Source organism: Chenopodium quinoa, unplaced genomic scaffold (assembly GCF_001683475.1).
Source record: "Chenopodium quinoa cultivar QQ74 unplaced genomic scaffold, ASM168347v1, whole genome shotgun sequence".
Classification (NCBI taxonomy): domain Eukaryota; kingdom Viridiplantae; phylum Streptophyta; class Magnoliopsida; order Caryophyllales; family Amaranthaceae; genus Chenopodium; species Chenopodium quinoa.
This window is the reverse complement of record NW_018744100.1, coordinates 1,488,469-1,512,415: the sequence shown is the minus strand read 5'-3', so window position 1 is coordinate 1,512,415 and position 23,947 is coordinate 1,488,469. Positions and strand designations below refer to the sequence as shown.

Here is a 23,947-nt window from a genome sequence, read left to right as displayed (position 1 = left end):
TATGTTTGTGGTCCTTGTACTCAAATTATGGTGTGAATTGTTGACCATATGATAAGGTTTTGACTATTCTTACATAAGTATTCAAGATTTATCTTACTATATCTAAGAAACTAAGAATGAGTTGAAAAGTCAAGTTTGCCAAACTTATTATTATTTCAACATTTTGTTTTCCGTTAAGAAATGATTATGTGATTAAAACTACTTAGATTATCTTTCTTTTCTATATATGTAAAAATAAAAATAAAAAATAAAAATAAAATTAAGGAGAATTATTACTGTATAACAAGTCAGAATCTTGCACAAGTCAACATAATTGTGTTAATAGATTTGTCACTTTGAGGGTGCGGGGAAAGCTAAGAGTGATGGTCAAAGGATTTGTACATCTATCCAACATCTCCCTAGTAAAAGTGCAATTTTTTTTATCACTTTCAGCTTAACTTGATTATTCTTCTAATGTTGCATTAATGAACATCTCCCTAATAAAAGTGCAATTTATTATACTATCTTCATTTCAATTATTTGCAACGATTAGACATATTATACTCACACTTTATGTCAAATCGTTACAAATAATTTAAAACAAAAATAGTACTGCGAATTTAATACTATACTTTTAAAGGTGACTAAGCTAGAATGATGATAAATATATGTACTGTTAAATTTAATCAACAAAAACAAAGTGATAACACAAAGTGGGATTGAAGTATGGTAGAATCCAAATTATTAGTCATCTATGATTCACCGATAATCTAATTCAAAGTCGGTTATTTCTTCAATGATCCAACTTCAATTCATAACTTCTGCTGACTTAACGAAGAAAAAAAAAAAGCTCTGCCTTTTCTCTTCAAAACAGAGCCACAGCCCCACCCCCATGTTTTTGCTGCTCTTATAAGGTCGCCGGTGAGCATTCTTCGAAGGTTCCAAGCTTGGTTAGACCCTGTTTTCTCCTAAGACTAATCCATACGCTTCGAATTTTCGAAGTATAGTTAGGGTTAGGGTTTCAATTGGGGGATTCTTCTTCGGCCTCTTCAGGCGACTTGTTTCAAGGTTCAAAGGTGCACTAGTTCAGCGCCTTCTTTTAGCCACCAGTTACCTCTTTTGTCCCATCGGTGAAGATGAAGCGGAGTACAGGTTTCCTTCATTGCCGGCTTTCTCATCTTCTTGGTATGGTCAGCATTTTTGTGTAATTAAGGGAAAGCCTAGTGGTTTAGTTTTAGCTTTGTCTTTGGTGTTTTAATCTGATTTGTTTAAAGTTTTTATGGCTGGCGTTGAGGAACTAAGCGGAGTACATGTTGAAGAGCATGATGTCTCTTCTCATGGGTTGGAGTTTATAGTTGGGCAGTTGGAGAATCCTTTTGGTATTCTCAATTTTGTTTAGAGTTTAAAAGATGAGGAAAACATGTTCTACAAGCAGAATCAAATGGGGTTTGCTATTGCAAAATACTCTCTTGCTCTTAAGATGTTGTCATTTGCTTCAGTTTGTAGTGATGAGGATAAATTGATGTTTTCGGGCATAGCTGTGTCCCTTAATCTCAACTTGGGTGCTTGTTTCATCAAGGTGAAAGACTATGATAGAGTGGGTCAATTATGTTCAGCAGTTTTATGTTTTGATACTACTAATGTGAAAGCTTACTTCAAAAGTGCGATTGCAGCGTTAGAGCTCAATAAAACTACCTTAGCTTTCATGGATCTTGCACAAGCCCTTAAAATAGATCCCAACAACAGTGAGTTCCAACAAAAACTAGAAGCTGATATCCTTATTGGGTTGGTCTCCGGATTTCGTTGATGAGGCACTTGCAGTAACAAGGGAGGATGAGAAGTTTAGAGATTATGTTCATTGTGGGAAGGAAGATAATGGTAGGAAGTTAGGAAAAAAAAAAGGGAAAAGAAAGGAAGGAGATGGTCGTGGTGATAGTCATGTTCGAAGGTATATAGATATGAAAGAGTGAAAGACGACACCAAAATGGAAAAGAATGTTGATGGCAATTCTTTGGATTTGGAGGGTAAAGTCAACCCTACCGACCAAGATCTTAGGCCCAACGTTATTGATAACAATTGTGTCCTGAAGGGAGCTTTAGAAACAAAAAACCCAAATTTGACAGGATCAAGTTTTCGATTCTCAAACCGGAAGCCTAAGGTAATTCACAAAAAAAAAAAAAAAAAAAAAAAAAAAAAACAAAAAAAAAATATTTTAACATTTTACGCTGTTATTTAGTAGACAGTGGTCGATATTTTTGCCGTTTAATGGAGTTTATTTTGATATATTAAAGTCATGAAAATAATTTTGCCCAAGGTAATTGGGTTTAATCTTTAATGACCTAGTCAAAGTAATCCTATACTCCTGAATGTCCTAATTAATATGTTCCGGATCACCGTATACTTTTTGTTATGGACCCAAATACGGGTCAACCGTTTCAGGCATATACCTGGAGACCAAGACAACAAATCACAAGGCTCCAAGAAGCATCCGGACAGCAGCAGCAAGAAGAAGAGAGTTCAGAGAAGTCGAAAGCAGACCAAGCATAGGAAGGAGGGGTACTTTTGAAGCACAACCAATTTCGGCAAAGAAACAAAGTCACAGGACTTTCACCTTTTGGGAATATGACTTCAGTTTTATGTTTCCCCAGCTTTTGTGTTATCTAATTTTAGCATTAGAGGAAATCAGATTGTAATATATTGTAAGGGTGGTAATTGTAGGAGGCATCCAGACACTTGAGTGTAAACACATTGGATAGTTGTAGCCTCAAGCTACTCGTGAGATTGATAGCCTCAAGCTATTACTTTTGATTACAATCAGTCATCCTCATTTATTATTCTACTACGAATTAATTACAAATAGCTAATCTGAATTTTCTGAGCTTGAATTATTAAATTGTTGTTGTTGAAAACCCACTGTGTGAGGCTTCGGAGGTACTGATTGGTACTGTTCCGGTCAACCACGGCTGGTCTCTACCACTTTTCTTTATTCTGTTTTATTTATATATAAATTTAATTAGTTATTATTATCATGTTACCTCTCGACATAACCTTACTATCTTCAACTAAGATGCAAAGTCACTGCTGCTTCAATCATTATCTCAGCCTGAAATCGACCGAGTTTCAATACTTTTTCAGAGAATAACTAGCGCCCAAATCACCTGAAACATAATCGATTTGCTTGAATCAGCACGACCTTGTATAATTAGTATAGGAGTACAAATCAAAACCACAAAAAGAGCAGGAACTTTTGACATTTTCATCATCCACTACAACTTCAAGCGAAACTTGAAATACATCCATCAACAGCTGGTTGGATCAACTGAACTAGATTATGTTCATTTCCTAAAAATTAAGGCAGTTGATGTATGATGTTCATTTCCCTCCGAGGAATGTTAAAAGTGATACATTAACCATTTTGCTTTAGATTCGCCAAAAACTTCTAATGAAATCGTTGTTGCTCGTCTAAGGAAAAGCTTCGAATGGGATCATTTTGTATTGTATTATACCTGCAGGCCCGTGTTCAGTCACTGAGACGATAAGCTCTCCCTCTGAAAACACCTGTATCTCTCTCTGGCTGAGCTGGGGCAGCACGACTGCCAGCACCTGCAACTGGACGGGTGGGTGCTGGAGCTCCAATTCTCCATCTTGCAACTATCTTACGTCTGTAACAAAAGGCAGTTAAGGAAATTTCCTTTAAGAATAAAGTGGATAAAGTAGGTCTTCCATCATATTGTGAGACCATCTCACCATGAAATCAATGATAATGCAAGAGATGTTATATCCATCACTACAACTGCATAAAATAAACCAAAATATGTATTTAAAAAAAAAGAGTTAATCCTGAACTATTTATAAATAGTAGCCAAGAAAACCTAAAAGTTGCACAAAACACAAGTGGCCTATTTTAGTGACGGATGATCCTATCTATCTCTAAATCTAAAGGTACCGCTAAGAGACACGATGAGCCTGTCTTACAAAAGTGCTAGCATAAAAGAATAAAACAATAAGCATGTAACTGGTAAAACCAGCAAAGCAAACACTGGTGTAAAAGCACGAGTAATGGTTACAGAACATGCTTATAGGCTGCAACATTAAAAAGCCTCAGTATGGTATCAATTATTCCTAAGTATACTAGTATATAAGACATTTTAAGTGGCTAGAAAGTCAACTTGGAGAAACTAGGTGCAAATATCAGCAAAGGAGACAGATCTATGCGGAAGGACATTCTCAAAGGATTTGCTCTTAACACCACTAAGTTATCAACTACCTAACTATTTACACAAACAGGATGCAAAGCAAGAAAAAATCAAGAGTGACTAGTTGCTCCTTCATAGCTTGCTAGCCACTAAATTTCAGCTGAATGCAAAATGAAATATTATCTATAACCAAGAAAAAATATAGAGAAAGGATACACCCAAGCAGGCGTCTTCAGAATCATCTTTCCACCAGCAAGAGGATGAAGTACAGTCAAGAAATAATACAGATGTCCAGCAACAATTCCAAGAAGGTCTGGCAAGATAGGAGAACCAAAAATAACATCTAATGCCAGCATCGCCCAAGGCAAGTAAAATGCCTGCAGGGCAAAACAAATATCAATACATGCAAATAATTTACTTGCACACCTGTGAAGCAGTGAGCATAAAGAAAACGAGAATAAGGACGCAAGACCAGTAAATTTTCTACTTACCTTTAGGGTGACAAGGCCGTATAAGTTGATATTGGCAGTCGGAAATTCTCTACTCCATACATAAAGAAGCATGAAGACAAGCGATATTCCACCGAAGTGTAATTCAAAGAAGGGGATAGCATATAATGCCTGGGAATCATAGAGATGAAACAAAGGGATAATCAGTGAAAAACGAAAGACTGAAATGAAACTATGAGAGCTAAAAACGGACACAATTAGCAACCACAACAACACATAAGCAAAAAAGACAAAGTAACCAGCAAGCAGGTGGAAAATAATACCAAGAAACAAGAATTTTGTTGCTAGATTTGTTCGTAAATTATATTATTATAAAGAGAGTACTTGTCATCCCAACGCATTGATTTTTGAGCTTTAATATCCACTCCCAACAAAAGCATTAAGTTCTGCTAACTATTAGTTCAAATTATGCCTTGCTAATAGCACAAAGACAAAAACAGCATTAATGGCTCCCCAAAGAATACAAAATCATCTTCATACTTATATTAACAGTTAAAAATTTAAAATGGACTGATAATCAACTAGACTTAATGGATGAACAACAGATGTGGGAAATGTCAAATGGTAGAATGAGATCTTCAAACTTTAAGGTAACACCGTAACAGAATGAAAATACACTAAAAGTGAAGGTAAAATAATGAATTGCTCCAAACAAACAGACGACGAAAAAGGCCAAACATTTATCGTCAAATTAGTTCTTAGCTCATAATTATAAAAGTAATAGCATTGAGAAAGGGTACTGACAAGAGTAGCTGGAAGGTCAGAATCAACAAGCTCCAGCAACATTAATTGCAAGAAAGCTATCTAATGTGGGTATAAAAATGGTTACACCGAATTCTTATCAATTATACAACAGTTACATCTGCCGTTATCAACATAACAACAGTTCAAGACAATTGTTGCAAGGAACGCATCTTATGAGGTGAAGAGAAAGAAATCAGCTAGCTCAATTCGCGATCAATTATATGAAAAATCCATCAGCCATAAAATAACAAATTCAAGCTTTCCCCCTTGTATACAAAGTATAGCAGAATCAAAAAACTAGATTATTAAGTGTATATGATATTTATTTTGAGGCTTCAGGTCGTTAATTCCATGAACCAGAAGTCCAGAACCCAAACACATGATTCCAGAGTACTATCTAATAGTTGGTTATCCATTGCACTAGCCTAAAAACCTTAATTCCTTTTTTTTTTTTTTTTTTTTTAATTGATGTGTTATGCTCATTTTATTATACATCAACTTCAGCAACTCAACTTTCTATTTTTTAGATAGATAGTTCTCTAAAATTCACAAGGACAAGCCCTCTCTGTGATTCAGAAGGGCAATTCCTGAAACACTATGAAATATGGGAGTAATTTATCAACATTAAATCATTAACCCTTGGTACACCAACTTTTTGAAAACAAGAAAATTCCAATAAAGCAGAAAATTGAAACATGCAAGTACTCTTTTACCAACAAACTTAAAGCTCCAAATATCATCATCCACAAGAAGTCTGCTGTTCGCCTCTGAAATGGTCCCTGCTCCAATTGAACTCCATATCTTGCTCTGTTACACAATTTTTAAAAATTAAAACCAAGCCTTTTTTAAATGTTAAAGACAAGTGAATATGAAGTCTTAATTAATAGCAGAGGACAATAAGTTACAGGACATTTTTTCCTCTGCTATTAATCTCTCAATGATTGAAAAAAAATCTTAATTAATGAAAGAAAAACAAAAACAAAAAAAAAAAAAAAAAAAACAGATCAGATAAATGGCATATAAAATCAAAACTAGCACTGAACAGAGTTTCCCTTTTCCATGCTTTGTGGTAACATTTAATCACTAACAAAAACCCCCAGCCCAAAACAAGGTCCAAATGGGGGGAAAAAAAAGACGGGGGCAAAATACAGTAACACTGCTTCAATTAATAACTAGCCATTCTACTTACATCATTAGCAAGCGAATTCCAAAGTTGATAGAAAACCCACCAAGGAAAAAGAAGTTTGTAAAGAGCCGCCACACCTGGTTACAATGTATGATCGTTAAAAAAGCAATAGCTAACAATCAGGTAAGACCAACAAGAAATGAAGAATGAAGGTGCCAATGACTGTAAAAAAATTAAATTTTCTGCTGATCACAGCCAGTATGCTTATGAATAAGTATAATAAATTAAGGAAAAATAGAGAAGAGAAGTAAACCACTGGATCTGTATGACAAAATAAAGGAACTCGAGGAAAGCTGCTTTAACTTTGACCTTGACATAATGTCAACATGCTAGAGATCAAACTTGCCTTGGTAACAAGCTAACCAGAAGTAAGTAGTATTTAAACTCCCCAAACAACAATTTAGATCTAATAAAATTCTCCATTTCCAACACCCCCCCCCTCCCCCCAACCTGCTTCATCAATCTCCAATATCCTTTTTCCATATGTGCTCCTCTGCCTTGATGGTAGCTGAAGCCCCACTTATAAAATATCTAAAAATGTCCATACCTACAACCCCCTTTCAGCCATCTGAAACTAGGACCACCCTACCAAGACCCGCTCATCCCCATTTAGATACGAAACCCCACATCAACCCAGTAATTCAACATGTAGTCTCAAAAGAGTCAAAACCTTCAACCCCTTCCACAGGTGCCCCAATTTCTTGTGAACGTTTGTAAAATTTTAAAGTTGGGGTTAAAATTTAAAAGAGACATGATAAGTCAGGAGCAACAATTTGTTTGGGGGGGGGGTGGCCAAGGCAATTTTCAATACTTGTGAAACACGATGCAGAATTGAATAGCTGGTAAACCTTCCGCTTCATATTATTCTTACCGCTTTGACCAATTTTGTCTCACAAAAAGATTCTAAGTGAGAAGAACAATATGAAACGGAGGGAGTACTATGTTAGTGATCAATAAAGATTCACATGCTACAAAAAAACAAAGGGTGCTTAACCCATACTGGCGACTGACGAAATGTGAAATCTACCTCAAAATTCTTGAAAACCTTTCCATACAGCAATGCAATATAGTAATGATTGAGAACACCCAGTTGATATGCAGTGGTAAACAAAAGACAGAGGGTCCCGTAGCCCTTGGTTATTGGAGGGAGTGAATTATACCACCTGAAATGAACATCATAGAGTTATGTTTAGCGGACAAACATAACTATAACAGGTTATAAACTTGCCAAACAGCAGAATGATGGCAAAACAAAATGCTGGCTAGGAGTAAGTCTACAACTATAAGAAGAAAAAAAAAAAAAAAAGATAGGCTCTGCAAATATATATACATGCAAAGATTTGTACATAACCACAAAGCAATCTTATGTTCAAACAAAAAGCTCAGTAAGCTTCTGAAGCAAGAGTTAGTCAATCTGGTTAATTTTCAACTTTTTAAGGAAAAGTTAAGCTTAAAAGAAATCACTGTGCTCAAAAGTGTTAAACAAAATACTTGTAATCTTTAAGAAAAAGTTGTGCAAAACTAACTATGGGGGAGGGGAGGGGGACGAACCATACACGGGGGAAAAAAAAAGACAGGGACTACTACTTTCAGTTTTACATAAAGACTAGCACAACCACCACCATTACTTTTTAGTGTGACTGCCACTGTTGAACACACTCCACTCTTAGTCTGTTACTGCCAAGACTCTGCGACAAGTATTCAAATAAAACTTTCCTACAATGTTCATGGTAGATGGTGTTCATGTTATTAATAGTTGAAACTTTTCCAAGTATTAAGAGTAAGATTCTTTAAAATGAATACTTACTGTATGAACCAATAAGCCATTAGGAGTCTTATTTGACCAATCCCAATAGATTGACCTTTAAGTATGACAAATTGACAATTATCAGATGTGAAGTACTCAAATTATGTCATGAACTCATGATAATATGATATAGCTAACAAAAATCACATCAAGAGAAAATTCAAGAAGATAAAGGATAAAATACTCCCAAATTTCTACTTGACCCTTCAAACTTTAGCCAGAAAACCTTAAAGGATCAAATATAATAGAAGCAGTACCAGTGTACAGAGTACATTCCGCTTTCTGACTTTGTCTCAAACCACTACAGAGTATATAATAAAAAAAAATTATGTGTTTGCTTCAGCTTCCATCGTCTTTTATTTTAGACAAAACGCCACAACCAAATTATTTTGAGGGCTTATAATTGAATTGATAAGGGTGTCTTGGAATAAAAGTTCTTAAACATCCATTACTAGAGCCTAGAGGTTAGTTTTTAATTTTAGACAAAACCAGAGTAATACCAGACTAATGCTCCATCTACTAGGCTCAGCAATGCAACTATAAGTGACAAACACTCCAATTAATTGCTGATCAAATCCAAGACTTTCTAAAGACTTTTTTGTACACCTTCAAGAAAACTTATACGGCAGGTCGAACCTCAAAAAGTGTATAAATTTTCATAAGTATCTTCAACTTGCATTCGATAAGCCATCATCAAAGCTTTACACTAAGTTGGTGGTAAGGGTATCATGGAGAGCACAATCATAAACGAACGTTTTTGATAAAAGGTTGATTCTATTTATGGTGGTCTAGAGTAACTAGAATGGACTAAAATTCTCCGATCCAAACTAATGTACGCGTGAAATTAACTATTTCATCCTGTATGATTTAAGATCGTGCAAAAGCCTCTATTCAAGGGTATAAACCAACAAAACGTTCTGAGGCAATCTTGATGCTCATACTACGATATTGGCAGCACCAGTAAGCCAGTATGATTTTCAAAGCTCAATAACTTAAGCATTTCCAGAAATCTTCCGCAAAGAATTTAATCAAGAAAAGAAGGTACAACTGATCACATTCATAGAAGTCACTTCAACACCAACTTATTTCCGATTTAACTAATTTCTTTCAATATCTCGGAATCATAATTAAATATCCTGTTTGGAATTAATAGTCACATTAAATCGTTAATAACAAACCATGAACTAGTAATGCGACAACTAAACCCGAACAAAAGAAGTACCTAAAAATTCTCAGTAGAACATGATTCAGTCACATTTAATATAACATCAATTGCAATTCAACCGCATTAAAATGTAACTTTGCATTCAATTTCATGCCCCAAATTCAACATTTCAACACAAAACTCTACTCAAATCAAACATTCTAGCCCAAATCAAGGTAACCCAGAAATCAAAATCAATCAACAAACACCCCCATTAATCAAAAACACAATTCAATACCAAATAAAATTACGAATTAAAATGAAGAAAGAGAAAAAGGGTGTACTCTTGAGGAGAAGACATTGATGATGACCCACCAAACGAGTTGAAAATTTGTCAAATTGAGCAAAACCCCAGATTCGGAAAACTTCTAATTTGTATCTGAAGAAAGTTCAGAAAGAAATTGTGCTTAACAAAGAAGAAATTGAATGCAGGAAATACAAAATTTTGGTTTAATTTGGGTTTGCGTTAATGTCATAACCCAGAAACTTCGCAAAGAAAGACTTTGTTGACGCATTTTGTTTGTTAACGGCTTAACGCATTGAGTATTGACCACGTTGTATTGGGCCAGGATTTGCGATTTTTGTGGGTCAATAAATTGGGCCTTTTCAGGTTTAACAGCCTCATATTGTGGGCTTCAAATGGGCCTAACAAAGTAACAATGGTTCCTTAAGAAAATAAGAAGCCACTGCTCCTCGACTCGATGGTAGAGCTGACAAACACTGACACGACACGACACATTTAATTAAACAGGTTGGGTTAGTGTTGAGATTCTCAACACGAAATTAACACGATCCAACCCGCCTAATATAAAAACCCAATAATTTATGGAATTTTTGATAAGTATACTGAACAAAACCAATATTTTTCAATTTAACACGACAACACGACACAAACCGAACACGAAAAAGTGGGTTAGTGTTAAGGATTTTCGACACGATTAATTAAATGGGTCAACACGACACGATACGTTTATTATTATTATTATTATTATTATTATTATCTCAAAAACAGACAAAGTCATACAACCTTTAAAAAATTAGTGGGAAGCCGAGATACAATCTCGGCCTCCACTCCTCTAGCTATAGCAAAGCCTACTCTAGTGAAGATATGTGCAGTAGCACGTGCCCCAATGTTCAAAGTCGCCGAGAAGTTATGAACCCGCTTGAGCAATGCAACAACCTCCTTCTCTAATTCCCCAAGTGAAGAAAAAGAGAAAGGAAGGAAACCATATCCAATTGCTCGAAAACTAGATTCGTACTTGACCCGCCTTCGATGAGCCGCATCAGCCACAACCCGTCTAGCAACAAAGTCAGATAACCCAGATTGTGTCAAAGGAGATGACTTTATCAAGTCAACACAAACATCGCGACCACGATCCCAGAAATAAAGTAACACATCTTCAGGTCTGAGGGCTCTGTCGTTCCCTCCAGACAACCCAATGCCAACTTCTTTTCTAGCTGAAATCCCAGATCGATAGCAAACATCAACAAGGGTATCCCGACAACATTATGTCGATGTTTAATACCCACAATACCCAGCACACGACACCGCATGATCATCGAAGATATACCCTGTAAAAACCCTTGAACAAGCAGAGCAAGGCGTTAAGACAGAGAACAATGGAACACTCAGCCGGTAACACAATACACATCGGTAAGACTTTGCGTTCATCATCTGACCCAACCCCGAAATAGGGACCGTCCGAAGCCAAGAAGAGGTATGATCTCCCTGCTGCGATTTCCATAATAATGCTGATTGTCGAGGAGATAAAGAAAAGATGGATGCTGATTATTATTATTACTATTATTATTACCGCATTATTATTATTATTATTAATTATTACTTTTAAGCAGAGTAGAACAGATTTCAGCAGAGCAGAGCTCAGCAGAACAGGACAGAACAGCTTAAAAAACAGATCTAAGTATATCATGTCACAAATACAACTCTTCTCTCTCTTATTTTTTTAATAAATACTCCGTATTATATTTTTGGTAGCAGCTAGTGCATATTCACAAGAGTTGATGACCAAGGCATGCATGATGAATATACAGAACGTCAAGACGTACAATTTACTTTCGTGGAGTAGTCTACTATCTACTCAACCATTGACTTCAATTGTTTCTCCATAAATAATTTTCATGGTTTCAACTCGATCTACGTTTTTACATCATCTATGATATCATCCACACATCATATATGATAGTTCACCTTAAGTCAAATGCCCCCACAAACACAAAATAATTAGCCCATAGTCTTGGATGACTAAGAAGAAAGCAATATACAAGTATGTGGTAATGCTTTCCTCGATTTGAGGAACATCAAGACTTTTGCATTATTACTTTGAAAATTTATCCAATCATGATAAATATTCAAATTGTATTAGATAGAGTTCCTTAATCTAAATCTTGTAAATACATTTTAACTGGAATAATTTTAAAATGTATGTTAAAATTATGTTTTAATTAATACGAAGTATAATTAGTACTTAGTATTTGCTTTTACTTGGTACATTTACTTTTGCTTCCTTATGCACATGTCTAAATGTTGTGAATATCATTTTCCTTTTAAAGATTATTTATAGATCATTACTGTAAGATAGAATTATGAAAGCATACAAGAGTATTATTGAAATTTTGAAATGATAAACTTTTGACAATTTTACAATTATGTGAAACCCTATATGAAAAAGTATCCTATTCGTTAATAACAGAATTATCTTCACAATTAAAGCATGATACTATTGTATAAATTAAATTTGAGTAATTCCATAACTTTGTACTACATATTATGTACAATATGTACAAGTAGGTTTAAATTTGCTAATTGAGTATCACTGATCAGTACACTACACGAAGGTATGTATAACAATCAACAAAATATTTCATCATAGTTAATAATATACGAGGAAGAGAATAATGATGTTAGACATTATATTTCTTTTGTAAAGAGTATTTTATGAGACTATATCCCATTATACTAACAAATTAATTTGATTTGACAAACTTAGAAAGGAAAAAATCAGGACAATCATAACAAAGGCGTGGTAAATAGGTTAATCATAAGTTACAATTGTGATATATAATATTAGGTTAATAAGTTTGTTTCAAAAAAAAAAAAAAAAAAAAAAAAAAAAATATTAGGTTAATAAGTTGGTTTGGTTAGCTTAATTACAGTAGTTTTCTTCATTCACTCTTGTTGAGTTGTTGGTTTGGCTTTATCATAAAAAGCGGTGCCAGGCTTGATTAAATTTCATGAAATTATTTTTTTTATTTTATTTTTTTTGTTCTGGGTGGTCCAAGGTGGGCCCAACTAAATGGAGCCCACAGTCCGGGCCCGGACAAAATTTGGTGAAAACAAATGGGGCCCAATAGGCCCAATGTCTCAGTCTCCAGGCTGACATTCCATGATCCAGCTATATGATGCGACAACCTTGCTGAGGTGGTCAAGTCTCAAGTGGCATTGGTTATGTATATGGTGATGGAGGTGGAGGCAATTAGACAGCTACAAAGATTGTAGGACTTAACTATATCTCTTATCTTAACGTTTTCAATCACATAATTAAGCTAACTCAATTTTTATGATTCACAAAAGTAGCTGAATTCATAATTGAATTGATAAGTAACTAGCTATACAAATAGGATTTAAATTTTGTCCATGTAATCAATATAGATACTTATCTGTATATCATATACTTACACGAATTATATCATTGAATATATTGTAGAATTCTACAAGATAGGTAAAAAAGTAGATAACTTTACTCATATTGATAAGTAGTAAGTGTTGATAATGACAAATCTATCTCATACCTAATTAAAACCAATTCTAAATTGTATAAAAAGTCAGCATAACAAAATCGAAGGTTTAAATCTCATCCATTATATCCCTCCTTTCAAGGGGAGTAAGAGGCTAAGAGCAATTTATCACTATTAAATTGTGAATGTGATACTAATCTCTGAAGACAATCCAAAAATAGGCCCTACGTTGCATATTTGCATGCATGTATATACGAATCGAGGGGACATTAATGTATGATCATACCTTATATCAACAAGTTAAATGGCGGATGTCGCACATGATTAACCAAGAAAAAACTTATCAGTATCACTTAACTTAGAGATTAGCTATCCCCGCTGACATGTCTTGGCCCCGCATTATTTGTAATTTTGTAAGATATGTTTAAAAAAAAAAATTGCTTCCATCATATTCTTCATCTTTACTAACATTGAAACAACTACTTCTTGCTATCCAAATCCAACCAACTACTTCTTTCACTATTTCAAATCAGTATACACAATTTATAAAAAATAATCTGTAAGCAAATTGTTAGAAGTTTGAAATTTAATCCTTGTGTACTATCACTCGTTTGTTTGACAATGTACAATACTCCGTAAATATACTACGCGACGTATTATCTTGCAGTTAATAAGTGTGGGGATAACTCGAATTGTTTGAGCAACCCCTCGAGGTGGGGTTGTTTGGAGGGATGTAGCTATGTACGTAAGTAGTGACATTTTTATTCTTATTAAATCCCGAGATAAGACAGGGTCACTCAAAAAACTTTAATGTTGGAGTTAGTGTCAACATTGATTTTCATTTACAATTGGAATTGAAATTTAAACCATTGATCCATCTACTATTTTTTAAAAGAATAATAAAGGAATTTTCACGATTTTCTCCCCTTTAATGTATGTATCTATCGATAGACCATTCATACACCTACATACATCCTGCCACTACAGGCCTAATCCAGCGAAAGGTATGTAGCGTGAAAATGCAACCAAAATTGATGTATGTGTTTCCTACATCAATTTTCATTTTAGGGCTTAAAACAAAGAGAGAGCATACAACATGCATTGATAGGGTGCACGCTTGGTTCTTATACTCATTAACCATAAGCAAATTAAGGTCCCCATACTCCGGTCCGCACTTTTATGGGGTGGTTGCACTTGTTAACATCATAGCTTTGTCATCTACTCTTCTTTGGTGGCTCCAAATAGTATTGTTCATAATATTATGGTTTTATTGAGAGAATCACTATGGCATATACATATTAATACATATGTTAGTTGTCATAAAAATATGGTGCTTTATATAGAATAACCTTATCATATTGCTTGTCATGAACTCCCATGACTTGGTGCACATCTTATATACCAATGAAGACATACGGTTGAGTATTTCTGACGTGATTTATGTGTGTTGAGTGCTGACGTGAGTAATTTGTGTTTGTCGGAAAATTAATTCATATGTGAGTTAGGACTAACTATCCCACATTATATTATAATAAGAATGGAGGATGCATGATGATTCACTAAGATGATAGGTAATTGCACATGTTACCTATGTTTTGGTTTTAAAATGAAACGCTATTGAACTTATATGTGATTTTTAGAATTAGTATAACAGTAAGTAAACACCGTGACAAATTAAAAGTCCAAAACTACTTAGTGGTATGAACTTAAATTTGTATTATTACTTTTTGGGAGGATTATCGTAGGATTATACTTCGTTTATTCCAATAGAAAATTTACAAACCAATAATTATATATATATCATTACTTATATGCAATATTACAACCAAGGCAGAGAAATTCTCATCCAACTTTACAAACTGAATTTAGACAAGAATAATAATTGATCTTAAGTCTCCAACCTACCAAAATTAATCAACCAAACAAACTCTTTGTTATTTGATTTGTCATATAAATTTGATATTTCTACAACATTGACGCTATTAAAACAAACATGTTGTATGATCCAAGACAGCCTTGACTATCAATAAATAATCCATGCAGATAATCCAATTATATTGCATAATATGAAGAAATGCAATGAGAGCAGAATTTGGCACAAAAGTTAAATCTTTAAATTATGATAATTATAATATAAGCCACCAAACCTACCAAACTAAACTTAAAATAATCCAAGGTACTACGTACTAATTAATTACAAAAGAAATAAAAAAAGAGTATTTTATAATACGATAAATCAATTATGGGTGTCACTTTTGTAAAGCGTCTCTAACTTGATTTAGAAGATTATGTGTTTTGTTTTTGTTGAACTCCATTATTACTTATATTTCTTTATTTGTGTGATTAGTCCTTCCTTAGACATCGTACTACTCAACAACAAAGTGCACACTTGTACTCCACATTTCGGACAAATTACAGCCATGCAAGCTGAGTATATTAGATAAAAAAAAAATTGATTTTTTTTTTTTTTTAATATGGAAAAATAAATTGATGATCTCAAAAATCATTATGTTATTCTACAATTGTTGCCTACTCTATAAGTAATCCAACTTTGTTTAAAAATATAGTTTTAATATTTTTTTTTTCTATCTTATTCTACTTATGTACGAGTAATTATATTGAAAATCTTACTCATTTATGAATTAAACTGATTATAAAAATGTAAGTATTATTAGTTAAAGGGCCTCATTATCACACCTTCACAAGTATATTTCAACTAGCTTTATTAGTTAAAGTCTGAGAGTAATATTCAAGACATAAAATTAGATCAAATCTCATCTATATCATTACCATATGTGACTTTTTCTAGCCTAAGGACATTATTTATACAACCACATAAAAAGTCAATTCATTAATCAAGCTAAGAAATGCTTGATCAAGTGTTGGCAAGAGGTTCGGAGCTACACTTGAAGGTCCCAACTCGAGTCTTAAACTAGCTGGTTGTAGAGAGTTACTTCCTTTTCCCTCCTCACAATTTGACTTGGGTTTGCAAATGATTAACTCTGTCGGAAAAACATTAGCCAAATCAGGAACTTCCCTGGAATAAATTCGATCACCTACTCGAATTAAAGACCTGTCCTCTTTCCGTTGTGCCGTGGTTTGGAACCCACTGCCTTAGAAGCGAAATACGCCACCACCGGTACAGATCTCCCAGTGACGCACGCCCCCCAAGTTTTACATAACGACCTCCGCAATCCGTGTACCCGGACTCGAAGGTTAAAATTGCCGAATAACTGTTCAGATCTCAAAGGGTAGGTTTGTGTTTTGATTTTGTATGAATGAATGAATAATTAAAAGAAGAAGATACCACTCGTATTTATATGAGTCCCAATAATAGAAAACAATATACAAACAGACCCTCCCCAGGAAAAGATGTGCCCGGTCGGGCATCCAGCCGCCCGGCCGGGCCCGAGTGAAGTCTCCCTCTCACAAGCAACCGCGCCCGGTCGGGTGAGAACCTTCCACTCGACGCGAAATCTCGGGCAAGCCACCGGCCGAACCTCGCCCACCGGTCTCGTAACTCTCATCGTTTCGCCGCCCGGTCGGGTGCGAGAACACAAGAATTTCTGGGCCGTCAGTTCGCCCGGTCGGGGTGATGATGCCCGCCCGACTGGGCACGAGAGTACCTACAAAAACGATTAAATCCGCTCGATCAGGCACAGCTCGCCCGACCAGGCACGAGTGTGGATTGTAATAGCTTGCAATTCATCCGATTGCATTACCATTTCCAACAAATTGTACTTATTATTCCGTATTTGTAACACAATAGAATATTGCAACTAGGAAAATTTTCTTAAGAAGTAGGAGTATACCTTTTTTTATACACTTCTATTTATTATTTAATTTTTTTTATACCCATCAAACAAGCACTTATTTAACATTTTGTCAATTATTATATGCTTCGAAAAACATAATTAAATAGGTGATATCTTTAGGAGATACAAAGTGAGATACGAAGTAGTACTCCGGTATGTTATTATGAGTTGAATCAGTTAATCGGCTATAATACAAACCCCAGCTGTTTGGTGGGGGCGAGTGGGTCCCGTTATGCTGCGCCCACAGACGATGGAATCGGCTCCTAATTTCTCGTCTTAGCCAACCTTACCATTTTCAGGAGATAATCTATTTGCGGTAAACTATAACTTCTCATTTATCTTGAGTCTTAGGCCTTATCGTTTTTCATTATCTTATATTTGTTAAATTTAATATATATATATAATTCAGCTCGTTTTGTGTGCGGCTGGCCACACCATAAGACCGCTTATAAAAGAATAATATAATCTCTTAAACAGTGATCTAGTAACTCCTATAACACTAACGAAGTAACCTCTGTAACACTGACCACGTAACCTTAATAATGGTTGGCCACCTGGTATGACCAATCACATATAAGAATTTGTGTATATGAATTAATATTTTTTTTTTTTTTGAAATATATATGAATTAATACCTATCTTACGGATTCACAAATATATGGCTCTTTGAAACTATCGATTTTTCAACATAACCTATTATATTGAACTTAAATAACTTTTAACTTATATTCATAATTTTTTGAAGAATTATTTGAAGGGAGAGCATAGGTAAATGCCGCTTAAATTCTTCTAAGTAACAATTTGGAAACATTTCTATTGATCATATATCTCAAGTCTATGTATTCATTCCCTTCCTTAATCTCTTCACTTTATCATAAGATTCATAACTAATTGACAACATTATATTTCCCACAAAAAAATCAATAAAGATGCATTTCATACCTACCTTTTTATTTTAACAACTAGCTTTAATTTGTTATGAAAAGTAAAAAAAAAAAAAAAAAAAAAAATTAAGGAACAGATAAATATATCAAATACACAAACAATTGCTGAATATGTTGTCAAAAAAAAAAAAAAAAAAACAAATCACAAACAATATAGACAACTATAAAGATAGGTAACACAAGAATATCAAATATGCAAAAAATTAAGAGAAAGATGGAAAAGAAAATTTTAAGGAATGAATGAAGTACTCCCTCTGTTGCTAAAAGTTCGACTCACTTTGCATTTATACGGTCTCCAATAAAATCTTTGACCATCAATAACTTCGGCTATGTATAAGTAAATTTTTTTAAAAGTTGATATTTAAAAAATTTATTAGTAGGGGAATTTAATAACACCAAACTTGTTAATTTATTTTGATTGTATAAATCTTAAAATTTGGTCAAAGTTATTTATTTTGACCATATAAATACTAAGTGAGTCTAACTTTCAGAATTGGAGGTAGTATATCAAATACCCAAACAATTTAGAGAAAGATAGACAATAAGACAAAGAATTAAAATATGGTATCGTTAATCAAATTTCTCGACTACGATATTCCCGGATATGAAGTAGGCATGTGAAATCCACACCTTATTTAATTAGTGCCCTGGTAAATATTTTTATTTTTAGTTTTTTTTGCCAAAAAAAAAAAAAAAAAAAATCATAAGCTGAATGCCATGTAGATAAGACTTTTTGATTAAAAAACGTAAAAAGGGTATCATACGCAGACAAATAAATCACAGTAAGCGCATCCTAAGCAACGGCGATTCCAGCTCGGATTTGTTCCATTTTATTATTAAAATAATATTTTTAGTGCTACTATTAGTACTCCCTCAACTCTTTATTCCACTCGTTTCATTTCTTCTCATTCTACACTCTATCAACTAAACCACATACCCAACTTCTTCATCTTATAAAATAAACAAATTAAACTTCTTTCATTCAAAAACAATACTACTTCTAAACAATTTGTTCATGCTATAATGGATCCATGTCCATTTGCAAGGTTAATAATCGAGTCGTTAGCACTCCAGCTCCCAATGGGGGCGAGATCCTCATCGGGAGCTGGAGTCCATCCTAGTACGACTCCATGTTTTTGTAAGATCACATTGAAGGGGTTTGCTTCGCAAACTGCCCTTCTACCTCTTTCCTCCAATCCGTTGGAGTCTGCCACAAGCGCCTCAGGGTTTCATTTAGACCCTGCGGCTCTTAGGCGTATGTCAGGTAGGCCTGTTTCGCTTCGAGTATCTGTGTACTCGGGGCGAATGGGCCAGACTTGCGGAATGAGCACTGGTAAGCTCTTAGGTCGAGTTAACCTATGTGTTGACCTTAAAGGGGCCGAGGCGAAACCCATTGTTTTCCAATCCGGTTGGATGAGGCTTGGAAGTGAGAAAAGGGTTGAGAAAAACAAAGGAGTTGATCATGCTAAGCTACATTTGATGGTCCGGTCTGAACCGGACCCTCGGTTCGTTTTCCAGTTTGGTGGTGAACCGGAGTGTAGCCCGGTTGTATTTCAGATCCAAGGAAACATCAGCCAACCGGTTTTTAGCTGCAAATTTAGCGCAGACCGAAACTCCCGCTCTCGGTAAACTTTAATTCCTTTTTGTTTCTCATACGGTGCACTTTATCATCTCATTATGACATTTGCTAACATGCACTTCATTGTATTATTTCAATAATACTCCTACGTAATTCACTTGATGAGTCGGACCACTTTATATTCCCTCCGTTCTAGTAGAATCACTCTATTTACTCCGTACAAAATTGTGTGAGAGTTTTTTTGAGTTAAATAAAGTCATTTCAGCAAGTCAGAAGTGTAACACCAGCGTAGTTTAGCCTAAGATAAGGCGTCATGCTAACGTGTGCATTTTAAATTAGATTAGATTATTGAGTTGTTACAAAATGTGGGGTCGAAAAGGGAAGGTGGGTGGGCCATAATAATTTGTTTTTGTGTACATTAGTTTGGTTGGTTGTTTGGATTAAAGTGGGGTTAGATGTTTGATTTGAAAAACAATAGGCATGTGGATGTGGGTAGTCTCATCATATAATTGTGGTACCATTTGCTAAATCCAGCTGTGTACCACCTTATCTTCCCGGCAAAATTGTTTGAGTATACCATTTAGTAAATTCATATTAGTCCTTTTGAACAAAAATAAATATGTGGATTACATATTCTTGGTCCAATGTCATTTTATTTGACCCTTATCTTAGCTTAGTGCTTTTTTGCTATCAAATTTATTAGTTCTCAAGTCAAATTATATATCAATGGCCAGCTAGCTAATAAGTGTATATACTACTGTACTTAGTTAGGTCTTGCTTTCAGGGGGTTTTTCCTAAAATTAGGTTCAAAACCCGTATATATCATGTGTCTATTGAAATTTTAAACTCGACTGTATTACCTTCCTTTTTATTGCTTTCCTGAAGTTTAGGTTCGAAACTCATCTTCATTTGATATTGAATTTAAGAGTAGATTCTGACCACCGACCTAAATATTTCAGATATGAATCTTTGTAGCATCACATGTCAAGCAGCCGCTAATATAATTATTTAACAAATTACAGATTAGTGCTTGATTATGTTTCTTATTTAGCACTAAAAGTTTAACCTTCTAAGCCAAGTTCAACAATCAGAATCTTTGTAAATATCACATGTGAAGTGGGTGCTAAATCTGCAAATCCATGCTTAAAGTCGATGCTTGATTATGTTTTCTTGTATATCACTAAAAGCAGCTTGCAGCTAGCTCAGCCTGTAAGTTTGTCAGATGATGAACTACATCTTCCTTAATTAATTAGATGCTAAATTTAACATAAATACATACTAAGAACGTACGTGTCAATGATCTGGACGTAGTTAATGCAGCAATGCTCGTATTAACTACGTACATGATTAAGTTAATTAGCAACTAGGAGTATGAATTAATTTACTAGCAAGTTGTGATATACAGTATGTTGCACTAATCAAAAGATTACTCAGATACCCGTACCCCTTTAATGGTGATTTGCATCAAGTTTTCAGGCAACTAACCACATTGCTGACGAGGATTAGATTCCCTGAACGTCGTGTTTAGTACTTAATTAGTAAAATAATTAAGCCGAGACTACGATTAATTAGGAACCAGGCTGGTCAAAATAAAGGATCATTAAAGCCTTCTGTGTGATATGCTGCAATTAACACAACTACTTTCCCATGTGCTTAGATATTGTGCTTAATTGATTCAATAATTCTCTTATGTTCTGATTTTGTTCTACTGTATAATAAGCACAATATGTTCTTATTATAAGCATGCAAATTGTCTCTAATTAAAAAGCAAACCAATATTCAGTGAACTGATTTTAATCACTAGTTAATTAAGATCTGATCTTTAACTGGGTCGTAAGTAAAATTTGGACTATTAGCTTAATAATAAAATAACTTGGATATGTATGCCATTGTTAACATTTGATTTAAGTTACTTTATTAATTGTCATTGTAACGAACCATGTAACTGACCAAGGGACTTTTTTTGTGTATGATTTTGCAGCTCACTTCCAGCAAACTTTGCCATAAGCAATAACAATAGCAATAAGAAATGGATGGTGAGATCTTTGTCCGGAGAGAAGGATAAGCCAGTGAGGGAGCGAAAGGGGTGGATGATTATGATCTACGACCTCTCTGGATCCCCGGTTGCAGCAGCATCAGTCATCACTCCTTTCGTCCCATCTCCAGGGTCTGACCGAGTCTCTCGGTCAAACCCCGGTGCCTGGCTCATCCTCCGACCCCACGGCTCCCACGTTAGTAGCTGGAAGCCATGGGGCCGGCTTGAGGTATGGCGTGAGAGAGGCCCAGTTGATGGGCTAGGCTACAAGTTTGAGTTGGTCACTGAAAATGGACCAACTCAAACTGGCATTCCTATTGCCGAGGCCACAATGAGCATCAAGAAGGGGGGACAATTTTGCATTGATAAGCGCGATTCCAACTTAGGAGAGGGGGTCATGAGGTCACCGGTTCGAGGATTCGTAATGGGGTCCACGGTCCAAGGGGAAGGTAAAGTAAGCAAGCCATTGGTCCAGGTTGGCATGCAGCATGTCACATGCATGGCAGATGCTGCACTATTTGTAGCACTTTCAGCTGCCATTGATCTTAGCATGGATGCTTGTAGACTATTCTCTCAAAAACTAAGGAAGGAACTTTGTCACGACGATAATCAACATGACATAATCTTGTAGGATTATCATAACTCGTACAAGATCGACAATTCCTTCCCCATCACCTCCGATCCGCAGTGACAACCAATATAATTAAACTCCGGATCCACGTCGTAAATTATTGGTTTGAGCATATGATTTTTCGTTGTGAGGCTTAAATTAATATTTTTCTTTTTGATTCTTTGGTTGTGTTTTTGTTCGTCTACAAAATGGGCGGATTTGGAAGAATTGAGGGTTGCTGATGGAGGAAATATTTTCTCTTATTGATCACAGGTGGTGATTAATTAATTATATATGTAATCTAATTAACAAAACTTGTACAGAGAACAAGGATCAAATGAAGTTTTTTTTGTTCATATAAGAAGTTTTGTATTCTTTTAATTTCAAGTGACTGACCGAGCATAGTTCTTTGTAGCTTAGATACATATTCTTTGTAGCTTGATTGTTATTTTATTCATTCATATGGTTGGTTCAAAATTCCTTTTGTATTCATTCATTCTTATACACAAAAATCTAATTATATTTACATGTTACAATGAAATATGGTTTATTTATAGTCAATATTTTTTTTTTCTTCTTAATTTTTTCCCATACATGTATCTGCTAATTGAGTATAGACAATTATACAAATGCGTAAATTATTTATCTCCAATTAGAAAATCGCCAAAATAGAATATGTTAGCTCAATAATGTTTCTCCAACCTTTAACCAACACTACATTATTATTGGTCTCGAATAAGATGTTGTTTGGTGGAAATATGTTAGATCGATAATGTTTTAGCAACTTTTAACCAGCACTCCATACATTATTGATTTCGAATTGAAAAAGCTTCAGGTAGGAATATATTAGCTCGATTTTGTTGCTCCAACCTTTAACCAGCACTACCAAGTATGTATACCATTGATGACCTATGTCGCTGATTAGTGACACGACATAGGCAATGCACGTTCGATGTAGTATCGGTTGTGCTTTTTTCTACACCATAGGCCTTGCGAAGATCATAAATCAGGAATTTGGCTTATTTTTCTCCCAAAGCAGAGTGTTGCGATGCAATAAATCATGCAGAAATTATGCATTTATTCAAACGGAAACTAGCATGATATATAATGCTATGAAATTAGTTAGGTACTTAGGTAGTTTGACTTTCCTCTGCATTATAAGGGGAATTTTATTGGTTGACTTATACATGAAAGAAAGACTTTGTATATTGTAACATATAAGGTACTCCACCAAACAAATCTTTAGACGTGGCTGTTATTGTCATATTCAAGCAATATCATAAAGTATTATATCTTATACATTTATTCAAACAAATGAATTATACCTTCAATTGTGTACATAATACGTGCTTATGACGACATTAGTGTCGTTCATGCTTTGTGTATCTTTCATATCTACGAAGAACAAAAAAAAACCTCAATTAGAAAATCATGTAGGTGGACTATAATAATGGGTATGATTACTTCTAAATAACGAGGCCAGGCCAACTATCATCTTCAATGTCATATGGTAATGTACAAATAGCAACCGCCCCTTGGTATGCTATGTCTTGAATTAGGGTAAACCAATTATATTACTTGAT

General features: G+C 34.8%; 2 protein-coding genes and 1 long non-coding RNA gene across 4 annotated transcripts; 2 read left to right on the top strand and 1 right to left on the bottom strand.

Annotated features, from left to right (window-relative positions):
- Positions 1–635: 635 nt before the first annotated feature.
- Positions 636–2,818, top strand: LOC110692337. The gene is made up of 2 exons (XR_002505446.1): positions 636–2,137; positions 2,419–2,818. It is a non-coding gene; the product is annotated as an uncharacterized LOC110692337 (long non-coding RNA).
- LOC110692336 (derlin-1-like) lies at positions 2,713–10,125 on the bottom strand. Of its 2 annotated transcripts, XM_021869348.1 has the most exons (8): positions 9,910–10,125; positions 7,642–7,777; positions 6,618–6,691; positions 6,142–6,235; positions 4,667–4,795; positions 4,392–4,552; positions 3,486–3,641; positions 2,713–3,137 (listed from the first exon to the last, which is right to left on the bottom strand). In XM_021869348.1, exons 1-7 carry the CDS (start codon positions 9,924–9,926, stop codon positions 3,500–3,502), a joined length of 753 nt encoding a protein of 250 aa, XP_021725040.1. In that variant the 5' UTR covers positions 9,927–10,125; the 3' UTR covers positions 2,713–3,137; positions 3,486–3,499. The 2 variants fall into 2 exon arrangements, with proteins under 2 accessions (XP_021725040.1, XP_021725039.1); XM_021869347.1 differs by lacking the exon at positions 2,713–3,137 and having other exon boundaries at positions 3,200–3,641.
- Positions 10,126–18,912: 8,787 nt separating this feature from the next.
- LOC110692335 lies at positions 18,913–22,841 on the top strand. The gene is made up of 2 exons (XM_021869346.1): positions 18,913–19,765; positions 21,701–22,841. The coding sequence occupies exons 1-2, from the start codon at positions 19,164–19,166 to the stop codon at positions 22,383–22,385; spliced, it is 1,287 nt and encodes a 428-aa protein (XP_021725038.1). The 5' UTR covers positions 18,913–19,163; the 3' UTR covers positions 22,386–22,841.
- Positions 22,842–23,947: the final 1,106 nt, after the last annotated feature.

Excerpts from the sequence above, each read along its gene's own strand:
- LOC110692336 (XM_021869348.1), bottom strand. Across the intron at positions 4,796-6,141 it reads TTGGAGCTTTAAGTTTGTTG|GCATTATATGCTATCCCCTT; the intron begins GTAAAAGAGTAC and ends TATGATTCCCAG. Across the intron at positions 3,642-4,391 it reads CTGAAGACGCCTGCTTGGGT|ACGTAAGATAGTTGCAAGAT; the intron begins GTATCCTTTCTC and ends CTTTTGTTACAG.
- LOC110692335 (XM_021869346.1), top strand. The coding sequence starts at position 19,164 with ATGGATCCATGTCCATTTGCAAGGTTAATAATCGAGTCGTTAGCACTC. Across the intron at positions 19,766-21,700 it reads GACCGAAACTCCCGCTCTCG|CTCACTTCCAGCAAACTTTG; the intron begins GTAAACTTTAAT and ends ATGATTTTGCAG.